This window comes from Glandiceps talaboti, chromosome 17 (genome assembly GCF_964340395.1).
Source record: "Glandiceps talaboti chromosome 17, keGlaTala1.1, whole genome shotgun sequence".
Classification (NCBI taxonomy): domain Eukaryota; kingdom Metazoa; phylum Hemichordata; class Enteropneusta; family Spengelidae; genus Glandiceps; species Glandiceps talaboti.
Genome location: NC_135565.1, coordinates 8,599,986 through 8,627,095, shown reverse-complemented (window position 1 = coordinate 8,627,095; position 27,110 = coordinate 8,599,986). Strand labels below are relative to the sequence as shown.

The 27,110-nt window shown below is 37.6% G+C and overlaps 2 protein-coding genes across 2 annotated transcripts; one reads left to right on the top strand and one right to left on the bottom strand.

The window, feature by feature from the left end:
* Nucleotides 1–910: 910 nt before the first annotated feature.
* On the bottom strand, nt 911–9,973 carry LOC144448523 (uncharacterized). The gene is made up of 5 exons (XM_078138790.1): nt 9,935–9,973; nt 3,701–3,781; nt 3,380–3,445; nt 2,961–3,071; nt 911–2,317 (listed from the first exon to the last, which is right to left on the bottom strand). The coding sequence occupies exons 2-5, from the start codon at nt 3,773–3,775 to the stop codon at nt 1,202–1,204; spliced, it is 1,368 nt and encodes a 455-aa protein (XP_077994916.1). The 5' UTR covers nt 3,776–3,781; nt 9,935–9,973; the 3' UTR covers nt 911–1,201.
* Nucleotides 9,974–12,085: 2,112 nt separating this feature from the next.
* On the top strand, nt 12,086–26,395 carry LOC144448582 (uncharacterized). The gene is made up of 7 exons (XM_078138857.1): nt 12,086–12,225; nt 17,819–18,173; nt 19,582–19,758; nt 20,286–20,471; nt 20,973–21,164; nt 25,453–25,533; nt 25,886–26,395. The coding sequence occupies exons 2-7, from the start codon at nt 17,853–17,855 to the stop codon at nt 26,087–26,089; spliced, it is 1,161 nt and encodes a 386-aa protein (XP_077994983.1). The 5' UTR covers nt 12,086–12,225; nt 17,819–17,852; the 3' UTR covers nt 26,090–26,395.
* Nucleotides 26,396–27,110: the final 715 nt, after the last annotated feature.

Sequence of the window (27,110 nt, the reverse complement as noted above, 5' to 3'; positions counted from 1 at the left end):
TGGGATGGGCTAGGTTGCTCATTGAACAGCTTTGTTATTTTTTCTGGCCTAAATGTAAAGTAGAGTAACTAAGCTAGTATAAAAGAAATACACAGTATGTATACATGTACACAGTTTATTTATTTTAATGTTACCCTGTACCAAAATGTATTGGTCTTCCTGTACCTATTGGTAGTGAAAATATTGCTGACAGTATTACAAAGTAAATGACACTTATTCTTAGCAATAATAATCTCATATAAAGCCTGTTCCACAACAATCTTATTTCACATTTGTAAATATTTTCCTGTCACTTTATTTAGTGGGAACACAAAATTAATTTGTAATATATTAATAAATATAATTTATGGTATGCAATATATTATTCTCTTCACAGTATTTTTACATGTACAAATCCATACAATATAAATAAAATAATAAATATCAAATATTAAAAATGAATTTTTACATGGATTGAGCTGTGAGAAAGTACATTGGTGAGTGATAGCATGAATGCAGTCACAAATGGTAATATACAGGTGCAGTCAACAAATTTGTTCTTGCGTAATTTTTCAGTGGGTGGGCAATTTTGTCAATCAGTAGCAGGAGAGCTCGAGAGGAGCAAACAAGGAAGAATAAAGGCAGGGAAGTCATGATTTTGATACAGTGGGAGGGGAAAACATTGTGTACATCAAAATGAATTGTTGGTATAGTGGAGAGTACAAACATTTCAGTGGTGGGAGTGGGTAAGTCATTCTCAATATTGGGTGAGTAGTGGTATATATCTTTCATCAGGGGGAGGGCACATAAGAACAGCTAAACACCCACAATTTTTTTTTTTTTTTTTGGGGGGGGGGGGGGGTTTTGGTGGGGGGGGGGGTGGGGTTCTATTAAAAACATCATTTTTGGTCTGAAACAACTTAGTTAATGAAAACCACAACTCTGCCCATTGGCTGCACCTAAATATACTTGCCACAACATTTTCTTTGGCCAACTACAGGGGATTCATTGCAAGCATGCAGTTTTGATGTCAGATGGTATCAATTTCAGTGAGACAGAAAACTACCCAAATATGTCAATATTGTAGCATGCCATATCAGAGAGACAATTAATCCCCTGTATTCTGGCAATAGAAAGACCCCATGATCCTCACATTCTTTACACATCATTTCTTTGTGAAGACTTGTTACCATTGGTAACGTTCTCAACATCTACTGCAATGCTATTTTAAGAATGGAGATTGAAAATTCACTAGGAAAGCACAAACTGTGAAGATTTGCTCTGCTAAACCATTCATTGTAAGTTTCATGTCACTGTCAAATATATGAAATGCTTTTATACGTCCTATAGCCCTCTCTATATGAATGCGAGCTTCTGATATTCTACGAGACTGTTCAACTTCCCTTGCTGATAACTGAGTCCTATCACTACCTTTGAATGCTGGAACATTTAATGAAACACCAATGGCAGTTAATTCAGCAGAAACAGTGAAACCCTTGTCTGCCATTACATCGTCACCTTTATCTAAATAATCTTTAAAGTTACTGTTACCAACTATGCATTTATCCGAGGCTCGCCCACCCCACATTCTAGAAACATATGTCACTGCACCATTTGGCCCAATCCCTACTAAAAATTTGAATGTATCATGATGTTTGTATTCACTCCATGTTTGCCTCTTTGCTGCTAATGATGATGGTGTCTCTGAAAATAACTCTGTGCAGTCTACAACCACTCTTGTGTCTGGAAATTTGTCAAATGCATGACATCTTCCTTGGTTAGCTTCTTCAATAGATGGCATGGTACATATGGTGGATAATTCAACAGCTAAAAAATTAACCCATGTGACAAAAATACGTGATATTGTTGATTCAGACACCCCAACCCTTTTTGCCAAATCTCGTGTAAACAACCCAACCCTCAATCTAACCATCACAATAAAGAATTCATCTTGCAGAGATATCTTTCTGTCTGGACCAGGTTTGTTTGAATCATGGATTTTGTGGAAATGAGTGTGTTTATCTTTCCCACCCCGCCAATACTGTAAATTAACTGCCTTTGACTCTAGATATTCAAATATAGCACAAAATATAGCAAAATTTGGAAAGCCAGTCCAAAATTTCATTTGTATGTTATCATCCTTAATGGTAGAAATTGTTAAAAGTCTACTAAAGTACAATTCATTAACCTCCCTTAGGAGATGATTTTGAGTTTCTAGGAACTTAAGATAAGCATAGTACTCAGGATCCTGGATTTTGATGTTTTCTTCCAATTTAAATGACAAATCATCAGCAGTTGTCCTGAGGTAGTCATGGTCAGTAGAAATGACTGATAACTGCTAAGGGAAAGGAAAGAAACTTGGTGTAAGTTCATTGCAAGTCAAATGAGTCAACAGACCTGTTGCCAGTTCCAAGATGCACTGCACATCTCTCCATACAATACAATGTATTGTGTACGTGCTGAGGGGTTTGCATGCACTACTCAGGGCCCGGGGATGGTTGTCATCTGACCGTACCCTGTGTTCACTCGTAAAATACCTCTCTGGCATTGATGATGTTTAGTCTTTGTTCTATAAAATAACTTATAATCAAAGAGGACAAAATGTCTTTCCATTATTTCCTGATGAAAACGTTATTTCAAATGTAACAAAGACAAAACAAGGCTAAATGTAACAGTATAAGCGACGTCCTCTCGCACAATGCATCTTGGAACCGGAAATCGACATAACTTTCAGTTAAAAACAAAGTGAACCTCACAATATAGTGATTCCATTTTGTAACTGCAAACAACACAAACATGATTTCTTACTTGTTTTTGGCTTTACATTATCTGGTGAAAACCCAATGACAAGAACAGTGTTACAACTCAAACTGAACTTTCTGTTTTTGTATCTGCTCACATTAATGAATTATTTCCAATCATATAGAATGATTTTGATAAATTATAATCAAATTAGATTACCAAATGTCAATATGACTTACCTCTGCACTATTAGACTGTGGTTCTGGTTGTGGCTGTGTTTTGGAACCTAACTCACACTCAATCAGTTTTGTAGAACATACATTCACATTTTCACATACATCAACACCTGACTGAAAAATTAGAATAACATAAGAATACCATGAAATCCATATCACATGATAACTATACAACTTAGTATATTATACAAGATTTCTGATACAACTGTGCCTACTGCTGTACTATTACTTCTGCCATACTTTGGAAAAGTTTTTACATTTCAAATATCACTATCATGATTGTTGAAGCATCACGCGATGACATTGGACCAAATGCTATTTACATAGTGCATAATATAAATAATCATCTGTTAATGTTCAATGCTCTAATATTTGATAAGGAACAACCATACTGAATAACCTGATAAGGAAATAATCATTACCTGTTTACTGTTAGTCTCTGTCCCAGTGAAAGAGTTACAGCTTATGTCACCACTAGATGTCTTACACTGAAATACATACAAAGTTTTGTCAAAGTTAGAAATGATGTTAAATGTACACTCTGTAGCACCGTGGTTTATCACAACATTTATACACAAAATACGTCAAAGACAACCTTAATACAACACAAAAATACACACATATAAACAAAACAGTGGTAGCACAAATATGTATTACTTCCTTGCAGCACATTATCTTGCAAAGTAGTAATTCTAATTAGTGGAAATCTATACAATGCAATCAATAAATAAATAGCTCCCTACCTGGTCTACTGTACATTCATCTTCCACCTCATGATTAATGTCCTGTGTTGTATTATGATCAGACTCCTTGTTCATGTTTTCCTGAAATGTCAAATGATATAATTATTTAATTTATTCAAGGGTGACAAAATAAAATGTAAAACATATTACAAAGTAACATGAACACTGATTATCATTCATCAAAAAATGACAAAAACATTTTTTTTTTCATTAATTGTAAATGAAGCAAATATTGAATGAATGAAATCAACAAAAGAAAACAAAAGAAATACATGTATAACAGTATATACTGGTTTTGTTTATACATATAAAATGAGTGTATTTCAAACAACACAAGAAAACAAACTTGTACATGCAGAAGTTGTACTTTATGGAAAAACACTCTACATGACATCACACGGCATGACACGACATGATACTACACTGCACTACACTACACTGCACTACACTACACTATACAAGACATTACATTACACTTCACCACTACTCTACACGACACGACCGACACTACACTACACTACATGTATACTACACTACAGTGTAACACTAACAGTTAGAAAATCATATTTGATGTCAATCTAGCAATAGCAACTAGCGCTACTCCATGTAGAAAGATGATTGATGGCTTTCTATGTGACATTGACCTGGTTATCCTGAAATACTCATAATCTCTGTCGTTTAGAGTCCACAATGAAGTCGAAAAATTCTCCCAACTTGTCAGCACCGTACACACAAGAGCACGAGTTGCTAAAATACAAATTCCATGACCACATATGTTGTAATTATTCAGTGCTAACTTGAATGTCGTGTTTATTTTTTTCGTTGTATTGTCCAAGGGTCAAGTTTGTTGGCGATTTTTTGCCCAAAACTGAACATATAAGTTATACCTGAAAGTTTATTTTAGGACCAGACAATAAGCTTACTCTTGAATTTTATGTTACAACATGACTAATACAGACATAAACAAACTGATAAGAGAGTCGTGTGAACCTAGTTTGATAATGATAAGAAGTAGACTTTTTCGAAACCTTCAAAGCCAGTTTTCTTTGTAAACCACTGATAAAACGACGTTCTGATCAAGATCACACTTATAGCTTCTGTAATGTAGTATAATGTCTCAAAGTTAAACTAACCTTGTTTACAACTTGACCAGTCCCTTCTTTCTGGATGCCTTTATTCTTATGCCAAGGAAAAATAGTTGGAATGTATGAAGACGACTTAGGATCATCACTCTTCATGTTGTTTACGAAATGTACGTCACATACTTTTTGATGGACACTTGGTTGCCACGACCGCCGGTTTTTACGATGAGATCGTACAGCTACAATCCATGCATTTCGACGTGATTTTGGCCCTAATGGAAACTTGTAATATTTCCCCCCATCACGCCAACGTTGTCGAAAACAAAAGGGAACACAACAGTTGTCCTTTTTACCCATATCTGTAAAATACACATTGGAGTCTACCGACGTCTGCTAATTCCCATACAAATGCTATGCCTGGCAGACGATTATCGCGGAGGTATCCCCCCGCCTCGTTTTGACTATAAATACTGCTTTGCATGCTGGGAGAACCGGAAAGTCGACTATTATTGGTAAGTCCAGATTAGCAGTGTTGCAGCCAGAGGGGGTTTTTGGGTTATTTGACACACGTTTTTTGGACCTGACCCACAATTTCGGAAGTGACGGGTCATAGACGACCCACACTAAAATTGTATGTAAATATGTTTAGCAATACGACCACGCCTATTACAACAGCCAAATGATTGCGTATATTGCATAGATAACAACAGGGTTGGATAGGTAACTGCAAATATCTAGCATGGATACTGTTATGGGTAAATATTTGTAAAGGCTGTACAGTTGTGCTACAATGCCATTGGCACTTTTTTTATGATGTCCCCAAAAAATTGATAATGGCCCACAAAAATGAAAGTCTTGGGACACTATGTCCCACTCTTTCGAAAGGCTGGCTGCAACACTGGATTAGTCCGATTCACAGTCAATACATTGGTCATTCACTGAATGCAACAACTGTTTCCACAAGACAGTGTCTTAAATGATTGTCCAACAAGTTAATCACAGTCCTCTAGGTAAAACAATATCACAGAGTCTTTGTTATAACTGGTGAAGCCTTTAGACTGAGGACAGTATGAATCTGGCAGAGCCTCTTAGCAGAGTGTCAGCGAGCTTTACAATATAGACCTGGCAGAGTGTCAGCGAGCTTTACAATATAGATCTGGCAGAGTGTCAGCGAGCTTTACAATATAGATCTGGCAGAGTGTCAGCGAGCTTTACAATATAGATCTGGCAGAGTGTCAGTGAGCTTTACAATATAGACCTGGCAGAGTGTCAGCGAGCTTTACGTTATAGATCTGGCAGAGTGTCAGCGAGCTTTACAATATAGATCTGGCAGAGTGTCAGCGAGCTTTACAATATAGATCTGGCAGAGTGTCAGTGAGCTTTACAATATAGATCTGGCAGAGTGTCAGCGAGCTTTACAATATAGATCTGGCAGAGTGTCAGTGAGCTTTACAATATAGATCTGGCAGAGTGTCAGCGAGCTTTACGATATAGACCTGGCAGAGTGTCAGCGAGCTTTACGATATAGATCTGGCAGAGTGTCAGCGAGCTTTACGTTATAGACCTGGCAGAGTGTCAGCGAGCTTTACAATATAGATCTGGCAGAGTGTCAGCGAGCTTTACAATATAGATCTGGCAGAGTGTCAGCGAGCTTTACAATATAGATCTGGCAGAGTGTCAGCGAGCTTTACAATATAGATCTGGCAGAGTGTCAGCGAGCTTTACAATATAGATCTGGCAGAGTGTCAGCGAGCTTTATGATATAGACCTGGCAGAGTGTCAGCGAGCTTTACAATATAGATCTGGCAGAGTGTCAGTGAGCTTTACAATATAGATCTGGCAGAGTGTCAGCGAGCTTTACAATATAGATCTGGCAGAGTGTCAGTGAGCTTTACAATATAGATCTGGCAGAGTGTCAGCGAGCTTTACGATATAGACCTGGCAGAGTGTCAGCGAGCTTTACGATATAGATCTGGCAGAGTGTCAGCGAGCTTTACGTTATAGACCTGGCAGAGTGTCAGCGAGCTTTACAATATAGATCTGGCAGAGTGTCAGCGAGCTTTACAATATAGATCTGGCAGAGTGTCAGCGAGCTTTACAATATAGATCTGGCAGAGTGTCAGCGAGCTTTACAATATAGATCTGGCAGAGTGTCAGCGAGCTTTACAATATAGATCTGGCAGAGTGTCAGCGAGCTTTACGATATAGACCTGGCAGAGTGTCAGCGAGCTTTACGATATAGACCTGGCAGAGTGTCAGCGAGCTTTACGTTATAGATCTGGCAGAGTGTCAGCGAGCTTTACAATATAGATCTGGCAGAGTGTCAGCGAGCTTTACAATATAGATCTGGCAGAGTGACATGAAGCTGTATGATGTAAATCTGGAGGAGCCCTACAGAGCCTAAGTTATACTATGAATCTGGCAGAGCCATATAACTATTGTTTTATTTCACACTACTCTGTAGCCTCCGAATCAAGCGTAACACACATGCATCAAAATGGAATGTGTGGAATTTCGAACAATGCCCTCAAACAAAGGCTGAACTTGTAAATCAATTCAGATTTAACTCAATATTCAATAATCTAACAATTACTGAAATAGAAAATCTGGTGTCTACACCCACAGGCAGACAGACATACAAATTACAAGTAAATAAATGATGTACAGCAAGACTGCTGAGACAGACAGACAAAAGTGTACTATGTGCTATGTATAACCTTCCTTCGTGGAGTGGTATAAACGATGATACATATTTAATGTGTATATATTGATATTAGTTACTATAAATTGGCCTTGGCTGGGGCAGGTGGATACAAACTTCTGGCAAAAAAATAAAAAAACATCAAGAGACAACTGTATTATTTCTGTGTTTGAGAGGTTGGCAGTTTAAATAGCCTTCCATGCATGGCGCGTACATGTATGTGCAGGTCCATGACTCGACATCTGACTATGGATGGATTAGTTACAATGTACTTTCCAGTCGGTACAAAACACAGGTACAGTCAAGACCATCTTAAACCTATAAAATGTATGGCAGTTTGCAAAAATTTACAGAAAATTTCATGAAAATTAATGCCCTCCATATGTCCTTCCTTTTTTTTTGAAATGTCATCATGTGTATATGTAAATTCATTCCAGATGAAAGGATCAAAGGTTATTCAGTGGGTGATGTATAGTAATTTAGTCATGATAATTTAACAGTTGAAAAACAGTGTGTGTAATAATAAGAATATTTCAAAGTTAGCCTTAATTTTAATCTGTTTTTATAATGTTCGAAAAATTAAATTATATTGATATATATACATAGTCTTGATTACCCAGACTCTTGCCATTGAGGGCCCCACGACCAGCATGGTAAAATGGTTTACCCCTGCTAGTGGTGGAGCCCTCAATAGCAAGAGTCTGGGTAACAGAGACTAACATATATGTTGCATCAAAGGTCAATGGAAGTTGGCGCAAAAAAAACAGGTCAGGTGATGAGTACATTTTATGCTTTGTAATTGTGGACGTCCATAATTGGGTGTGCATCTACGATTTATACTTATATTCACTTCTTTTGTATGCAATGTTACAAATAGGCGTTGTTTTCTTATTTCATACTATACACTCTATGACAGATCTAAATGTTCCATGTGATCGGTAATCAAAATTGATAAATGGCTGTCAAGAGAGATATTGTTTGAGTGGTTCAGGGTATTTATCCTAGACGTTTTCAACAGAGGGCGTGCTTACATTTTTGAGTTAGCATTTATAAAAAAGAAGGTGAAATTTGCCACGAAAACCAATAAATATTACAAAAAAAAGCACCAATGGCAGTTTACCCAATAAAATCTTTAATGGTTTAATTAGATCAATACAACAATAATTCTGTGCTCATCTGGCCTAAATATTTCTACAGGCATTTCACCCAAAAATATCATGTTTTTTTTAGCCCTAATTTGCATATCGCTAATGGGATTATCACATAATCAATATCACCTGATCTATACATCTCCAGAAACATGATCAACCAAGTACTATTGGAATCATAGACTTTTGATCAAAAAACACATTTTAGCCCTAATGTGCATATCACTGATAGAATCATCGTGTCATGAACATTTCAAGAAAATTCCCACAAATTTCAGGCTGATCTGCCCAGTGGTTTGGGAGTTTTAAGTGTTTTGACCAAAAATGTCATTTTTTGACCCAAATCAAACACCAGTGATGCAATCATTTTGATTTGAACAATTTCCCAACTCGACACCCAAGGTAATATACCCACCAAATAGCATGGTAATCGGTTCAGCGGTTTTTGACTTTAAGTTGTTCACACACATCACATTTTAAATACACAGACAGACAGACAGACAGACAGACAGACAGACACTTAGTGACTTTGCGATGCTATATCATTACTGAACCTTATCAGTTCAGTTGTGCTAATAAAACCAGACGACGGATCTTTAGATCCAAATGTGAATGTGAATCCAAACAAAATATTCAGTCAATACCTCACCTGGCCTGGCTTGACCTAGCTTGACCTGTACCTGTGTTTTGTATCCGTATTATGCACGAGTCAATGTAATGATACGGGACAAATGTGGGGGATTAGACCGTGTTTGCCATGAAACAATGCCCGAGGGGTGGGGCAATTGCCTCATATTGACCTCCCTAGGTACATGTAGTCATTTTCACGGACGTAAAAGAGTGGTTGTGTGTCAGTCAGAATTTTTTAATGCCCCACCCATTAGGGTAGGGGAAATGTTGGGAGTTTTACTTGTTTTAGGTGGGGATTTTCCAGAATGTCTTGCCCCAGGGGGATGGGGCATTTGACAAATTTTATAAGACTAATTTCCAAATCCCCCACTATGCTCCGAGGTGGGGGGGGGGGGGTTGACATTGACTCGTGCATTAGTTAGGGGTGATACCGGGTGTCTATTTTTATACCTCCATGGTGCAACGTACACTACAGCCATACAACTGGCGCTGGCGCTAGTAGTAGCAGTGTAGCACTCAAAGTAAATTGTGTATTTGTTCCCCCCTCCACTATCGCTGAACCTTCGTTGACTAATATGTATAATTATATGCATGGATCACTGTCATCAATGAACAATATTGTAGATCGTCCGTGACCGACTTACCCCTGGGACTTACAAGTTACATGACTTACCTGCGAAATGTCTTGACACTGAGAACATGATCTACTAAGTGAGCCTGGTTGCGAGAGAACTCCATATTCCTAGTAATGCTCTAGAACACTAACTAGTATCTGAAGAACGGTGACACACTGATAATTTGAATTATCGTCCACAAGTTATATTATTATGCATACTGTACCGGTGAACCGGTTGGGTAAATGCATTCTGGACGCGGCCAATTTATGCATGATATGTCGGCCAAATACTATGCGCATGCGTATATCTACTCTTCTACTCTGACGTACGATTAGCTGGCCTTGGCCCACTTTAATACTAGTTGCTGAGCTCAGGTGACATGCCGTGTAGCATGATCACTCTGGACTGGACTGTCGACAGTAGCTCGTGCCTTTTTTGCCACGTTTCGGTCCTACGTCCCTCGCTATACACCCACTGTCGCAGTTTTCGGACAGGGTCAAGTTATTCGACGATTACTATTGGATAAAAGCTGCAAAAAAGTAACACCCATCATTGCTGCTTAGACATTTTCCTTTTATGGTCTTTTTTCAACGTGGTTTATAGTCAGAAGTAACTTTGTGGATGACGTAGTCCCCGAATTTATCTACATGGATGACTTAGTAATCGGACGACAGTATTGGTAATCGGACACGAACTTCCACACCGATTTACGTATTTGTTGCGTAAATTAAGAATTTCGCCACTCCATTTGATTTAAATATTGGGCAAAAACATTGGTATTGTGGTATTTTAATCACTGTTACACTAAAATTGATTGTTTTTGCAAAGGAATTATCATGAACACTGTCCTACTAGTACTAGTACTACCGAATTCGACCCCCCGGGATTCGATCACAGTTCATGGCGCCGCTTGGCAGTCTATGTCTTGGGCGCGTAAACGTGAGCACTGTCCGATATCTGATACACTTCTTTGCTCCAGATACGTAACATATTTTCGTTCAAAAAACATCAAGATTTCATGGAAGATGTCATCTAGTTTGAACGGAGCACTGGAAGAAAACTATTACTGAAATATTTGCAGATTTAAATAAGAGCGAAGTGGTTTTGTAACATTTCCGCGTACTTTAAGATGTAGCGAAAACACTGACAACTACAGCAGTGTTGTTACATACGGTAACTTTGTGATCGCCGATATTAGTGCTATCAAAACCGATACCACAAGATTGGTGTTGAATCAAAATTGCAGTATTGCCTGATCTTTCGTACGAATGCTTGAGCATGACAATATGGCAGTTCCGGAGAAAACGACGACGATCGCGCCGGGGACTAGTCGATATCTGTCCGAAAACAGAGTCTGTCCGCGAAAACTACGACAGTGAGTGTAGCATTGCCCTGGTTCGCGTAAGGGCATGAGGCAACAATTCTGGTGTCTATAACAATATTGAATAACGTGAATATAGACAACATCAACAAGTTTCGTCAAGTTCTTGTTAATCATTATTTCAGTATCCCGAATCGCTAATTAATATCTAATTATAATACACAGAGAAACACATATATTTAACTCGATATCGAATCGCACTGGAATACAAATAGAATACTGACTGTATACGTACGGGATCGCGGGACGCTGCACCGATTGAATAGCGCCCCAACGGTCGTATAATTTACTTCTCTGTCTTGTCGCGAGATCGAATGATTCGAATCTTGAAATTTGAACATTCAACCTCCACAAGCTCAACATTTGGTCAATTTGGTCAATTTGCTCATTTGCTAAAAAAGGATGTATATAGAAGTAAGTATGTAAATGTGACTAATAGCTAACGCCTTCCTTTATACCTGTATTAAATTATATCATGCTACTATGTGCCTAGTCCTGCTTGCATACGGAGGAATTCGGGACTCGATTCTGACAATTGTCCCTCCCCCTCCGTCCTGCGAAGAGCCAGCCGTGAAATACGGACTTACAAAAAATGCCGGTAACTAAGGAATAAAATCGCCCAGTGGTCAAATATTAGCAATAAATCTATTATTTAGTCGGTTTACCTCATTTTGACTGCAAAAGTCCTATAGCAGATGACCAAAACTATCAAAATCGGAACTTTTCAATTCTATCGTAAATTTAATCACTTCTCCTTACGTACGTCGGCGCAAGTGTCTCTGGGTAATTATTCATCTCACTCAACGATATCAAATGTGGCGGTGTTACGAGTGTTAGTTGAATGTTGCAGTTCGCACTTGAAAAGGTCCGATTTCGACGCTTTTTGTGATCTGAGCAGGGAATACTACCGTCAGAGGAATGGAAATGGCGTAGATATTCGATCCGTTGCAAATATTTGATCGGTCGGTAGGTAATTCAATAACCGTGAAAGCGTCCATTGGCGCGGGTACATTTTGCTTGCGGTGTTGTAATAGGCAAACTCCAGTCTATTGCTCTTTGCATGACGGTGTTTAGAGTCAAGTCAGTAATACAAACTCGTGCACCGGCATGTTTTTGTAAGCAGGACTAGTCAAGTCAGTAATACAGACTCGTGCACCGGCATGTAAGCAGGACTACTATGTGCCATTCTGATTGGATAATAACTGTGGTAAAATCCCATTTTACCACGGCTGGCAGTGGTAAAATGGGCACCTAAACCAGCATATGAATAGTACATGCAACGAGCCGTCTCAGCGTCCTGCTCTCGTTGAATCAAGCAACACCAATTTCACTTTTAACCATCAGTCAAGTGCGTCAGGATTATTTCAAAACTGTACATTTTCAGGTTCAGTCAATGTTCAATTTGTTAACCATTAAATTAAAGTAGAATGTGTAAAACGTCTCGTCTCTGATTTAGGGGCGACGTCAAAAGATCGATGTTTACAAAAAAACTTAATTGCTTTAGTTTGGGGGTGGGGAGGTTTTGGCCAAATTAATTTCTCAACCGTCAAAAACGATTTAACGTCATTCTTCGCAAATTTAGTACGATTTCAAGGCTGCTTTTACCTATAAGGGCGGCCCTTTTTATTTTTCTGTTTCTCATCTCCCGACCGACCCTAAATTTCCAGCTCCGACATAAAAAAAACCAACAACGTTTTTTTTTTATTTCCGACCGACTCGACCCTTGAGTTCAACACAGCAAGACTGTAAGGTTCGAATGAACATCAAACGTTCCTCATGGCGTCTTAGACCAGTGTATGTTCTGCCGAGGCCACGACCTTGCAACATTGGCCCCCCTAAAATTGCAAATGACGCAATAATTTTCCCACCTTGCGCCGCTTTGGCACATTCATTTTACGGCAAAACATCAAAATTATCTAAGTCCAGGGCCAGGCCCTGACGCGTATGACGTCAATCCCACAAGAAGTATACTGACTCCGTGAGGGAAAATTTTGTTGTAACTCATTTAAGATACAGTGACAACGCACAGTTCTATATAATTGGTAACATAAAAAATGACACAAAAAGATCAACTTTGATAAGTTTAATCTACAAATTGAAACATTAGAGGGAGTAGATGAGACGTCGAAATGGACGTCTCTCGTCACATGTTTTGTCTACCATCACTGTCGCGACCTCTGACCTACTCACTGACGTGTACGAAACACTGAACTTGCTACCGGAAATCGGAACATCTATCTGCCACAGCTCAGAAGCCTTAGTAAACCAAATTTATGGGACAGGTTGTGATTTTCATTTGTTGATGGGTTAGATTAATGGAAACAAAATGAGTACATGTGTATTTTGATTCCGAAAAAGCTGTGTTAGACTGTTAGGGGATCATGTTGCATGATGTTGACAGTGACACATATGTGAATGTTGGGCACTGACTGAATCAATGCGTGATCACTGGCATGGCCATATAGACGGCCGATGCATGTGCGCCCGGTCAGACATGAAGAATGAACTTGTTGTGCAAATCAGAAAATAATTACAGTGGTATTTACAAAGCATCCTAACTTTGACGTTGATAGTTTTAGTTCACGATTTCTGAGTTTCAAGGACACCTAATGTCAGCTTTCCGTATCAAGTTTACAGTATGTAACTAATGCTGTCATTTGATATCACAGGACCAAATCATGATACACAGCCAGTAACGGTAATTAATAAAAAAATAAATTATTTCAAAGTTTGTTTGACTGTATTATTTGTAAGTTTTTCGTTCACATTTGGTACTTTTTAAAGTCAGGGATTTTTTTTCTTCAAAATGTTGGTTTTTCTTAACCTCGTCATGAATTTGAAGAGGGAATGATATTAAAACACAGCAGTGTACTAACAGTTCTACAAATGAAACAAGTGGTTACAAGATTAGGATTTCTCAAAGTTTTTATTTAATCACATGTTCCCTGTGACTTATTTTGAAGTTGTTCTTTGTCTTTGTCTTTGTCTGAAAAAAGGGAATTATAAATTTGAGCACTGCTATTCATGATATTCAGATTAAAAATTGTGACTACCTGGCTGTCCAATCTTTCAAAACAATATATAATATACTCTGTAGAAATGACTTAAAAATACATAATCTTAATTGCCTTCTTTTTCTAAGGTGTAATGTGTAGTACACAATTTTCAAAAAACAGCTTACTGGGAACTGTTATTGTGAATGGAATTTTTTTATGTTCTTAGGTAATAGTCTATGTGTAATGGAATATCTAAGACCACAGTATCTCTATAGTGGTCTGAGGTAATATATATGAATATTTCATAGACAATAATAATTGACCCCACTCCCGGTCAAATGACCCCACTTTTTGCAACCAAGGGGCCTTTGTCCCCACTTGTTGGAAACCTTGGCCGAACACTGCCGTCTACCCCCCACCCACCCCCTTTGTTACGTCGGAGCAGCATGTGTCTTTCATCATGGCTGAAGTCGTTGAGGTTTGATGAGGGACAGGGCTCGAAATTAATGCCGCCGTGTGGTACATTTTGCTGTAATGTAATAATAGCTCAGAATATTTCTATCATTTTCAAAATTATGCTTAAAATTGGTAAAAGTCATACTGCATTCCCGGCTCAAAAAGTTACATACTAAAGTTCAAATTAGCGATGTCAATGCCACTTTGATTAATAGGACGAAGTGTAATAGTACTCCTGATAAAATCATACAATAGTTCCTGGCTACAGATATACACCCATCAGGATGATAAGTATTCATCTTCTTACAAAGTTATTCTACGGACTTGTCAACCTTGCTAAAATGAAGGAAAGAGACCTGTAACAAGGAATTCAATAAAGAGAAGAGACAGAAAGGACAGAGAATAGAACTGAAAAAATACAGATTTTTTTTCCTTGCCCCCTTTTTTTATTTCGCTTGCCCGCCCCGCCTGACTATTCCACTGGAGATGAGAAACAAAAAAAAGGTCACCCTAACACTGCGTACACTCGGTCCGATTTATCAGCGGTACACGGTTAAAATGGTTTTCTGTTTTTATTTATAATTCAGTAGTATATTGTTACGTTGTTTGAAAGTGGAAGTATACAGTATGAGTCTGAAACGATTTTCAATTTTAGGTCAGTTAAGTTAGATGGGGGGGGGGGGGGGTGGTGGGGGGGTCTGGGACCTAACTTAAGCAATTAAGTTAGATATATTATATTGAACTTTTGACGTTGCCCCTTACTGTCTCGAACTTTCTCCGATTCAACTGATTCAACGCCGAGACATCTATTTTTAGCAGTGTACAAGATTGTATTGTTCTTATGTAAATATCCAAACAAAATTGTTACTTTCTTTGACCTCTATACACTCGAATTTTGTACAATTTGCTCCATATAGAACTCGCCATTCGGCTCGTGCTATATGTCGCGAATTGTACTAAAATCTCGAGTATACCCGCCTTCGGCGGGGGTTATTGCTTAATCACATCATTATCATTTTCGGGTTTCACCAGAATTGTTGCCTCATGCCATGTTTTCAACGCGTTTTGCAATGCAATGCAGTGTATGGTTTGTTGTCATGCAGTGTGTGTGTGTGTGGGCAACATGAACGTATCCACTCATCAAAATATGCTCGTTCCCGACGATCTATTACCGACGATCTTTTTCTGTACGTGCGAATTCGCCTTTCCAGGCATATAAATAACCACAGAATCACATTTAGAAGAAATAGACACATATTTTGATATAATATAATAGCAATAACCCCGAATTTGGTACACTCGAATTTGGTACAATTTGCTCCATATTGCACTCGCCATTCGGCGGGGGTTATTTTCATTTTCGGGTTTCACCAGAATTGTTGCTTCATGACACTGGTTCGCGGAGTGCAGCGACAACTTTAGTTTTAGATAAAACATAGCAAAGCAGATTTTAAACTGAATGCTTTTCGTAAGGGCAAACTTTGAGATTGTTGTTCGTACAGACAATTGTTGAAATACAACAGATCTAGATCATATGTCATAAGTTATTTTTTTTCATTGATTGCTATTTGCCCATTGCTGTTAGTGATCTCCTGGCCAACCATAACATGTAATGTGAAGCTTTATAGAATGTTGTACCATAGGCACTCACCGCAGACAGAGTTTTAAAAGCCAGAGAGAGAGAGAGAGAGAGAGAGAGAGAGAGAGAGAGAGAGAGAGAGAGAGAGAGAGAGAGAGAGAGTTTTAAAAGCCAGAGAGAGAGAGAGAGAGAGAGAGAGAGAAAGAAAGAAAGAGAAAGAAAGAAATTATTTCAGCGCCCAACACTTAATTGCCCCCTTTCCGCAGTAATTTTTATTATCATTGTTTGTCCAGCCAATTCACTCTGCAGATGAAAGGGAATATACAAAAGTAACTGCATTAATTGCCACCAGTGAAGACAATTGTAGAATTAATCATGAACAAGCCTATGACATCTGACCAACATACACACTTGCTGTAAAGTACTAAATAAAGGAACAATAACTACAATGATAAGTAGACTGATTTGTTGAGAATGTAAAAACAACTTTTGCTGACCAGAAACAATTTTTACCCTTTTAGTGGCCTCTCAAAATATGCCAATAACTTATTAAAACTAAAACCTACATTAGTATTATTTTCAGAACAGGTGCGCTTTCGTATCGCAAATGTATGTACCGAATTATAGTGTGCATTCTTGAGATATAGACTAATTGCCGAAAAATATTAATTATTTAAATTTCTCATTAATATTCATGGGTTGTTTACCGAAACCTCATCAGTTCTTGCCACTACCCTATGGAGCACGTGTATCAAATTTCGTTTGACTTGAGCTAGCTGTTTTTTTAGAAAATGGTAAGAGAGACAGACAGACACAGACAGACACACACAGAGACACACACAAACACACAGGGAGCTTTCACCCCTAATATATAACCTTCCTTATCTATTCACGTATCTAACCCCATATAATCACATGCAAACTTTTATGTAAGAATGACCATTGACATTGACCTTGACCTACAAGCTAGGCCATCAACAGTAATAAAGCTATTACTTACATATTTATACAGACAGTTTGTAGCAATTATATGTGGCTAAGTCTTTTAGATCATGCCTACAGATAATGCAGAACCAGATAAACATACGTTATTTTTGGTGTTCATATCACTTTTGACTCAATGGCAGTCATATTTTTTGTAAACAGTTATGATTTACCACATGACGCAAACATGTTAATACAGCCATAGAGACTACATTCGTGTGTCTATCCCTATATTGCCAGGTTTAATCTTTCTTTTGAGCCATTGACCTCTGGCCTTTATTCTGATCTTCAGGTCCAATTATCAACATTCAGAAATTTCCTGGATGATCAGACACTTTGAAGCATTCAGTTGTTGTCCCCAATTTCTTTTAAAATCATGTCTCCATTCAGTCACATGGAAGTAAAGTGTTTTTTGTTAGTTAGTTAGTTAGTTAGTTTGTTTGTTGTTTTGTTTGTTTGTTTGTTTTTTTGGGGGTAGTGTTTCTTCTACGAAGACTTGTTTTTAAAGGGATTGATAATTTGTCGCGATTTTCCTTTTTTGCAGGTGAAGAGACACGTGGCGAAATTATTATAACGAGATGATGGATTCCTCTTCTAAACAACTTCACAGGGGTCTTGACGAACACGTGACACGACAATGGGAGAAGGAGAGGCGTGATGAAAGCCTTGAAAACATGGTTGAAAGTCATGGTAATACGGTTGAAAGTCGCGGTAATATGTCTGAAACTCGAAGTTTTGACGTCATAACATACAATATTTTGTCCGATTTTTTCATGGATCCATCCACTGGTCATAATAGCAATTATCCGATAGCTTCACTAGTAAGATCAGAGAGAAATCACCAACTGATGAAAGAGCTGGAGAACAATAAAGATACAGATATTGTATGTTTACAAGAGGTATGTTCTATATGTATTTATAACTAAGATGTACTTTCACTAATCAACAGATTTACAATGTTATTTGACACAGGGAAAAAAATATGTCTACATTTTAGAAACGTTAAGTTTACTGTTACGAGATGATATATTTAATGTTTTGTGCATTTCAACAGTTTATTGTAATGTTCGTCTTCAAGTTTCTTCTTTAAGCTACTGTAGAAAACGTAGAAGTGGCAGACTTTTAAAAGTTAAACATCTTTAAACATCTTTCTTTCTTTTCTTTTTTTTTTTTTTTTTTTGGGGGGGGGGGGGGGGGTTTGGAGAGGGCAAAGCAAGAAAGCGAGTATAACCTTAATATCCATACCATTTGAAATGACAGCTTGTAATGTTCAAATGATTTGAGGTAATAGTATTGAAATGTGTGTGTGTGTTTGTTGTTGTTGTTGTTGTTGTTGTTGTTGTTTTGGTGAGAGAGAGGACAAAGCGAGGTTTGAGGATACCAATCACATCTATCAAAACTAAATATCCTGGGATAAAGTCACTAGGCAACATGGAGCACACTGTACAATAGCTTAGTTACCCACTACTTGGATGTGCTTGGTCTGGAAGTTTCTTATTTTATAACGTCCTCTGTAAGCTTAATATTCGAGGCATAATAATTGTGTTTTATATAACATTTAAAAAAATGTATGCTTAAGAATCAAAAGAAAGTTCTCTAAATGTTGTATAGAAATGCACTGACAACTAGAGAGAGAGAGAGAGAGAGGGAGAGAGAGAGAGAGAGAGAGAGAGAGAGAGAGAGAGAGAGAGAGAGAGAGAGAGATAAAGAAAGAAAGAAATTATTTCAGCGCCCAACACTTAATTGCCCCCTTTCCGCAGTAATTTTTATTATCATTGTTTGTCCAGCCAATTCACTCTGCAGATGAAAGGGAATATACAAAAGTAACTGCATTAATTGCCACCAGTGAAGACAATTGTAGAATTAATCATGAACAAGCCTATGACATCTGACCAACATACACACTTGCTGTAAAGTACTAAATAAAGGAACAATAACTACAATGATAAGTAGACTGATTTGTTGAGAATGTAAAAACAACTTTTGCTGACCAGAAACAATTTTAGAGAGAGAGAGAGAGAGAGAGAGAGAGAGAGAGAGAGAGAGAGAGAGAGAGAGAGAGAGAGAGAGAGTGTGTGTGTTGTGGGTAAAATATTATGCAACACTGTGTCAAGTTAATGATCTAGGACCTTTCTAACCGTAAATTGAATTCTGTAAAAGAACATTTTCGTGCAAAATTACATCTATTGATCGCCATTATAATAATTATTATATTCATGTTTCCATGGAAGTATTCCCAAATGTATATTTTGGATCTATAGGAATTTTTTATTCGGTCAGTAATTTGTTTATTAACGTCTCTTACAGGTTGATAACGATTATTTCGCCGATATATTACAACCATTGATGCAGAAGTTAGGTTTCCATGGAAACTTCATTCAAGATGGAATGGGAAGAATAAGTGGACAAGCTACATTTTTCCAAGAAGACAGGTTCAACCTCGTAGATCAAAAGTTGTTAACTTTTGATTCTTTACTACAAAAGGTTAGATATAATTAGACTATGACAGTGTATTATACTACAACCCGCGAAATAAAAACCACCGGTGTGTGTTTAATTACTTGCATGTGGTAAGGAGGAGTTATAAGATCAGATTCATGCAAAGACATAGTATGCAATTACGATGATTTACCTTACTGCATTTGCGTGTTTCTCATATACAGAACTTTATAAAAGATAAATATATAGACAGACAAATAGACATACAGATCTAGATAGATAGATAGATAGATAGATAGATAGATAGATAGATAGATAGAGAGATAGACAGACAGAAAGACAGACACAGAGATAGATAGATAGATAGATAGATAGATAGATACATAGATACATAGATAGATACATAGATATACAGACAAAGATAAACATGTGAATAGATATAAAAGTATAGTACAAACAGGTGAGATATATGATAGACAATTTTCGTCCTTTCAAATTTGGTCAAAATTATATATCTGAAGTATTTGGTTGCCTTTCCCATATTTTGATATTTTTTCAAATTTTATTTACAGACTATTAGACGACACCATCCCGAATTAAGTACTTCGGATTTTGAAGCTGTCACTGAACATATCCGGTCACCAAGTGTCATGATATTAACTAAATTAAGATGTAAAGTAACTGGTAAAACGTTGATATTTGGCAATATCCATTGTTGGTATAATGACCTTAAGACAATGGATGTGACAGTAATGCAGGTAAGTAAAATTGTGAAATGGCAACAGAAGTTTTTGTGTGCTTATATTTTTTTTGTAGATTTTCATATGTTTTATTTATGTAGATTTATGTAAATGGCAACTTATGTTCCCCTCCCACTCAGATACAGTTCTTTGAAAGGGAAGTTGCAGATCTCTGATGGGCAGCACCAGGACGTTTATTCTTCTGAAAAATGTAGATGTGTGTGTGTGTCTGTGTGTCTGTGTGTGTTACCGTTTATCAAAGTTGTTACTGTGTAATAACTCGTTCATGTTATTTTAAGCATAAAAATGCAATTTTGGAAGAATGCTTTGATTTGTTTCAAAGTGAAATATCACTTTCAATACCATTGAATGCACAATATGAGTTAACAAGTGCTTGATTCCTACTAACATATAGTTTACATAGTTAGTAAATTGATTGCAACATTTGAAACAAATGCGATACAATATTTACATCTATGGAAACTTAGTAAATTGTACATTTCATGTTATATTTGACAGTTATCTACCGCAATCAATGAACTGTCAGGAAATATTTGTTCTGAAGATGAAGCCTTTTTCTTATGTGGAGATTTCAACCAGTACCCGAACATGCCAGGTTACCATGTGATACAAAATGGTGTACTGAATGAGACGGAAAAGGAGGAACTAAGGAGATATCCCAAAGTGAATCTCAACTCGGTCACAATGCAAGTATGTAGTTTATGTCTTTTGGCGACTGTCATTTGAAATCAAACACAGAATCTAAAACTCAATCTCTTGATATCAGGATCAACTGCGCATGTCTTGATAGATCATACCTTTGGAAAATATACTGTGTATCATATGTGATGGGGTATAGTTGTAACAGTAATCATTAAAAGATACATTTCTTTCACTTGAGATTTAAAATCGAAGGTTCCCCACCCTAATATTATCTTTCAGCCATATTTAAAGGGGCACGCCACTCTAACTTTGGGTTCTGGAATGTCGCTGTGCGACTTAAAGTGGCCATATGGATGACGACTGGTACTTATTTCGGATTTTTAATTCATAAAACAATTTAATCATGGCTTCCTACCTGAAAACCAGTGTCAAACAACATTTACTAAGTGTGTACATGTGACATTGTGACATGTGTTTGTAACTCAATACATGGCAAAAAGCCAAAACATGTTTAAAGGTTTGTTATTGTAATTTGTACGTCCAATAACACATTTTACACACTTTAATGCTATATGAATTTCATTCGATCGATTGCCCAGAAACACCAAATTCATACTTTTTTTTACATTCACTGTCCTAGCAGTGATGCAATGTTGTCTCATTGGTGTTAACAGCCAAGCATCTGTGCTAGATGAAAACAAAATATCCAGGACTATTCATCAGAACGTAATAAGCATTTAGGTGAATATTTATTGTTCCTCTAATGCATGGGCATCTGCTGACTCCATTAGAGATATAGATAATTATATACCATAGATACAACAAAAACGGTCACAATTTATGTGAAACAACATGCGGTTTGGTGTGTCTTACAAATCGAGCAATTTATTTGATGTGATATCACAAAGTGACATCCCAGAAACCATTTTCCTTTCAAAAATGCCTTAATATGTTTGGAAACGGCTGCATCAATTCAAACGAAATTTCATAGACATGTTCCATAGGGTAATGGCAAGAACTGATTAGGTTTTGGTAATAATCCGATGAATATTAACCCTTTGCGGCCGGCAGGCGCCTGAGGGCGTACTTCACCCTAGACTCCGTTGCAGCCGAGAGGCGCCTAAAGGCGTATGTATGCAATGCAACCTTTGACTCGAACGTATGATGTCATTGTTCGTTATAGGGGGGTATTAGCAATTCAATTGCCTAGAAATTGCCGCCAAAAGTCCATTGATATGTATATTGCTGTTTATCATAACACGACGAAGAGGTCAACGGTCAAAATTCGTAGTTCACGGAAAATTTATCAATGAAAATCTAAATATGGCGACGGGTGTAAACAACGAACTGTCAGTGGGTGACGTGATCGCTGATATTTTTGATTCACATTAGCCAGGTTAGTTCGACGTTACTCAGATGACGAGGCAGAATTAGATATGTCACCCGATGACAGCGACTCCAGTAGTAGTAGTAGTAGTGATAGTAGTAGTGACGACGACTCGATCGAGTGGTCGCGCGACATAACTGACGTTGATGACTTTGAATTTAACGAAAATTCAGGAATAAATTTTGATTTCAATGATAAATCAGCGAAAGATGTTTTTGATTGTTTTTTCACTCCGGAACTTATGACCAAAATAGTAACTGAAACTAACCGCTACGCTGATCAATGTCGTCGTGATCCAAACAACCGGAAGTCTGCGTGGGAAGGTATATCCGTCGATCATCTTGAAGTGTTTTTAGGTCTAACTTTAGCGATGGGATTAGTTGACAAGAAGGGGTCGTTCAAGGAGTATTGGTCTGAATATTGGCTAACGCAGACCCCTGCTTTTGGAAAACATATGCCTCGTGACATGTACTGTCAAATCTTAAGATATCTTCACTTTGTTGACAATGAAGCACTACCCACTGATCGAAATGACCCTAACTATGATAAACTTCAGAAAATAAAACCTGTAATTGATGTCGTTGTCAGAAAGTTTAGAGAAGTGTATACTCCCGAGAGACAACTAGCTTTAGATGAGACCATGATCAAGTTTAAAGGAAGGTTAGGAATTAAACAGTATATAAAGAACAAACCCAATAAATGGGGGATCAAGGTGTTCAACCTGGCTGAATCTACCTCTGGCTATGTCCTGAATTTGAAGGTGTATCAAGGTCGTGAATCACAAGTGCAAGTGCCTCCTGAAACGTCAGTAACTGATAATGTAGTCTTGACACTAACTACTCCATTTCATAATAAAGGTTATGAATTATATTGTGACAACTACTACACATCCCCTGTCTTATTCAATAAATTGAAGGATAAGAAGATTTTAGCTTGTGGGACAGTTCGACCAAACAGGAAGGGCCTGCCAGTTGAAATGAAACCGAAAAGTCCAGTGGTAAAAAATCTTGCACGTGGGCAATTTATTTGTTGGCAGAAGGGAAGACAGAAAGCTATTGCTTGGAAGGACTCTAGAATAGTGAATGCCCTTACCACATTACCAGTCACTGCAGAGAGTGATACTGTACTAAGGGCAGTTAAGGTCAATGGTAGATGGGAGCAGCAGCAGGTAGATCGACCACTAGTTGTAGAAAGATACAATAAGTACATGGGGGGCGTTGATTTGGCCGACCAGCGCCTTTCAACTTATAAACGTCACATGAAGGGACTTACCTGGTACTTACAAATATTCTGGTATCTACTTGAAGTATGTGTAGTTAATGCATTCCTTCTTTACAAGAAAGCAAACCCACAAGCAAGATGTACTCAACGTAAGTTTCGTGGTAAGCTGATTGAGGAACTGATTGCAGGTCGTTCGTATGTGAAAAAGCCAGGGAGAAAACCCACAACCCAAAGTGATGACATTAGATTCGACAGAAATTTGCAGCATGCACCAGTCTTAACAGAAACAAAATCAAAATGTCATATACATATGCACAGGAAAGATACTAAGTACATTTGTGGATCATGTAAAGTTAGAATGTGCCCAGTACCCTGCTTCCAACGATATCATTATATGACTGATTACCAGTACAATGATCCGGAGTGTGCAGGTAGAGATTTAGCTAGGAAAAGGAGGAAACTGTAGAGTAGGGTAATTGCAGGGAAAAAACAGAGTAGGGGTGAGTAAAATAAACTTTATTCATAGTTTTGGATGGATTTTATTTTAAAAAAGCAGTGAGTAAGAAGAATAATCAATAATATCATTTGCATAACAATGTGCTAATTTGCATAACAATACACTTTGATACACTGTAACATGTTAACTTTACATAAACCACATTTAAGTTGGGTCAGTTGTCATAGAAACAAAGTCCTAAGCATATGAAAGTTATAATGTCTTGACAAGTAAGTCTCTAAAATTTATTCAGGCCCTAGGGGGTCCTATATAGGGCCACCTATACAGGAAGCAAAGGGTTAATGACCAATTTGAGTAATTAATCGATCAAATGAGTATAAAGTTGGCGTCAGATTCAGATTCTGGTAGCGTTATCTTATGAACGTTATATTGAGCGTCAGATGGCCTCAGATCCGAAGACACCCGACGGACTCAAACCTGAAATAATACAGTTGAGACTACAGGGAAGGATTCTGCTTCACTGCCGTCGGGTGTATTCGGATCTGAGGCTATCTGACGCTCAATATGACGCTACCTGAATCTGAATCTGATACCAACTTTATACTCGTGCTCTACATAGCTGTACACTGAGAAAGACTTTCGATTAGAAGTTCAGGAAGTGACCTCGAACCGTCTCCTTTTTACCGTGTTCTTTTCGGATTTCTCTCGATAACAAACTACCGCTGTTTGTTACAAGGCTTGTACATTATCATTTATCTAGCTCTGTATCTCAGGATATGAATACACTCTCACATATTTATCAAGTGTAATAATATATAATTTATACCCAAATGTGTGTGGTCAAAATATGGAAAATATACCAAGCCTCGACTAGCCTACGAAGAAAATTTCGCAGCAATGTATCAATAATGGTGACCTATACATTGACCTCTATATAATTAGTGTACAGTGAGGGCGTGCCACTCAACAAAATCTTGACAATTTTCCCGTAGTGATTAAAGGAATGTGTAAACTCGTGGTGGGACAGAAGGAAGTTCAAGACACACATGCCATATCCAGGGTATGTAGGGGATCACGAAAGCTGAGTGAAGTTGAGGATGGCAAGCTTTCCTGTGCTGAGAATAGGTGGCGTTTCAACCACATTTTTGACAACTAACTTTCATTGGGACTTGACGAATCACAGATAAAGAACTAAATTTTTTGCATAAATCATGAAATTCCTTACGGAAGACATACCGTTTAAATCTGGTGTTGTGTGTTCTTACTTGTAGGAGATCAGCTTGGTTGATATTGTGCCAAAGTGTTTTGGCCATTCAGTGGATAACTTCAAAAGCAGTTACAAGGAAATCTTGGTGAGTGGGTTAGTTATACAGTAATAAGCAGCAAACTGTTATTCTGAAGATTGTGGCGATATTGATTCCCTTCGCTGTTAAAGGGAGTGTCATCCCACTGTGACTCCAGCAATTAAAGGCATTTCAATGAAATTTGAGTACAGGAGAGTCATGCCATGATTTGGCAATGTATGTCGTCATTTGACTGTTGATGTGGTCTTATTGCTAGGCAATTTGCATATACATTTTTTGAATGTTTACTCGCTTTCCCATCCAACAATCTTGTTATCTATAGCAAATATACTGACATTTGCTTGTTGCTAAGGTCATGATTCAGTTGTGCTAAAAATAAATTTTCTTTCATTTTTTTCAGGGACATGAGCCAAATAGTTGTTTCTGTGAAGACACACAATTTATTGGTGCTTTGGATTACATATGTTACGATTCAAACACACTGTATTGTCAGGGCGTGTTAGATGTTGTCTCGGATGAAGTGGCACAATCTTTGAAATATTGCCCTAACCCTGTATTTCCATCTGATCACTTTTTACTGAGAGCTAAATTAAGTTTTCTATAATTATGGGTATAAAAATACAGTACAGGAATCTATTCAAAATCAATATCTCATATAATTAGTAAAGAAAGATTACAACTCATGGTTTTAATTTCTTTAAAACCACAGTCATTCAATTCTCTGCAAACTCTTGTCACATAAACTATTGCTTCTGGTCTTTTTGAAATAATATGAACAAGTTTGGAGTTTCATGTCTTGTTTTCATTTTTCCTCCCCATTGTCTATACTTTGATACAGTATTTGCCAGCCATATCTGATTCTAAAATGGCTATTTATTTGGATAAATTGTGACCTTTCATATGTCTAAAGAACCCAGATTATTTTTCTCGATTTTCACTCAGAATGGGTTGGTGTTTTAAAATACAAAGTAAAAATAAAAATTTAGGATATGTCTTTGGGATGCAGATACGATGTTTAATTAACGTTTACATAGTTGTGTTTTCTGTGTATGATGATGATTACACACACACACACACACACACGTGTAATGTTATAAGAATGTTCACACTTTGGTAGCAGATATATATTGTACATTGATTTTACAATTAGACAACTCGGGATATGTAAATGCCTTCCTTTTAAAACTGACATTCCGGTATTGTGAATGGCTATTTTTGGGGGTTTCATCATAGACAGTGGCGTGTCTATGTTCTCAATGTATTTTCACCTCAGCAATTATACCATAGTGGAGACAGTCCGCTCCACTGTCTATGATTATATAGTCTTGCTGCTAGACGTTCGGGCTTTCTTTCGATGCTATAACTATAAGCGAACAAAGTTCGCATGTGAGGGCTTGTCCATCCTCGATAGCGTTGTTCGGCTGTATGTCGTATTTTATCGGAAGAACATCCGAGGGCTAGCTGATAGACTAATGATTATACTGACAGTCAACAACGAAATCATATGTAAATTTGGATGTAAACCTTAAACGGACAAGGCCTAAATAACACTATAGATTCATTAGCAATATTATACCCAGTCCATCTCTTTCCTTCATGCATGTTTGGGCAAGAAGAAAAATAGA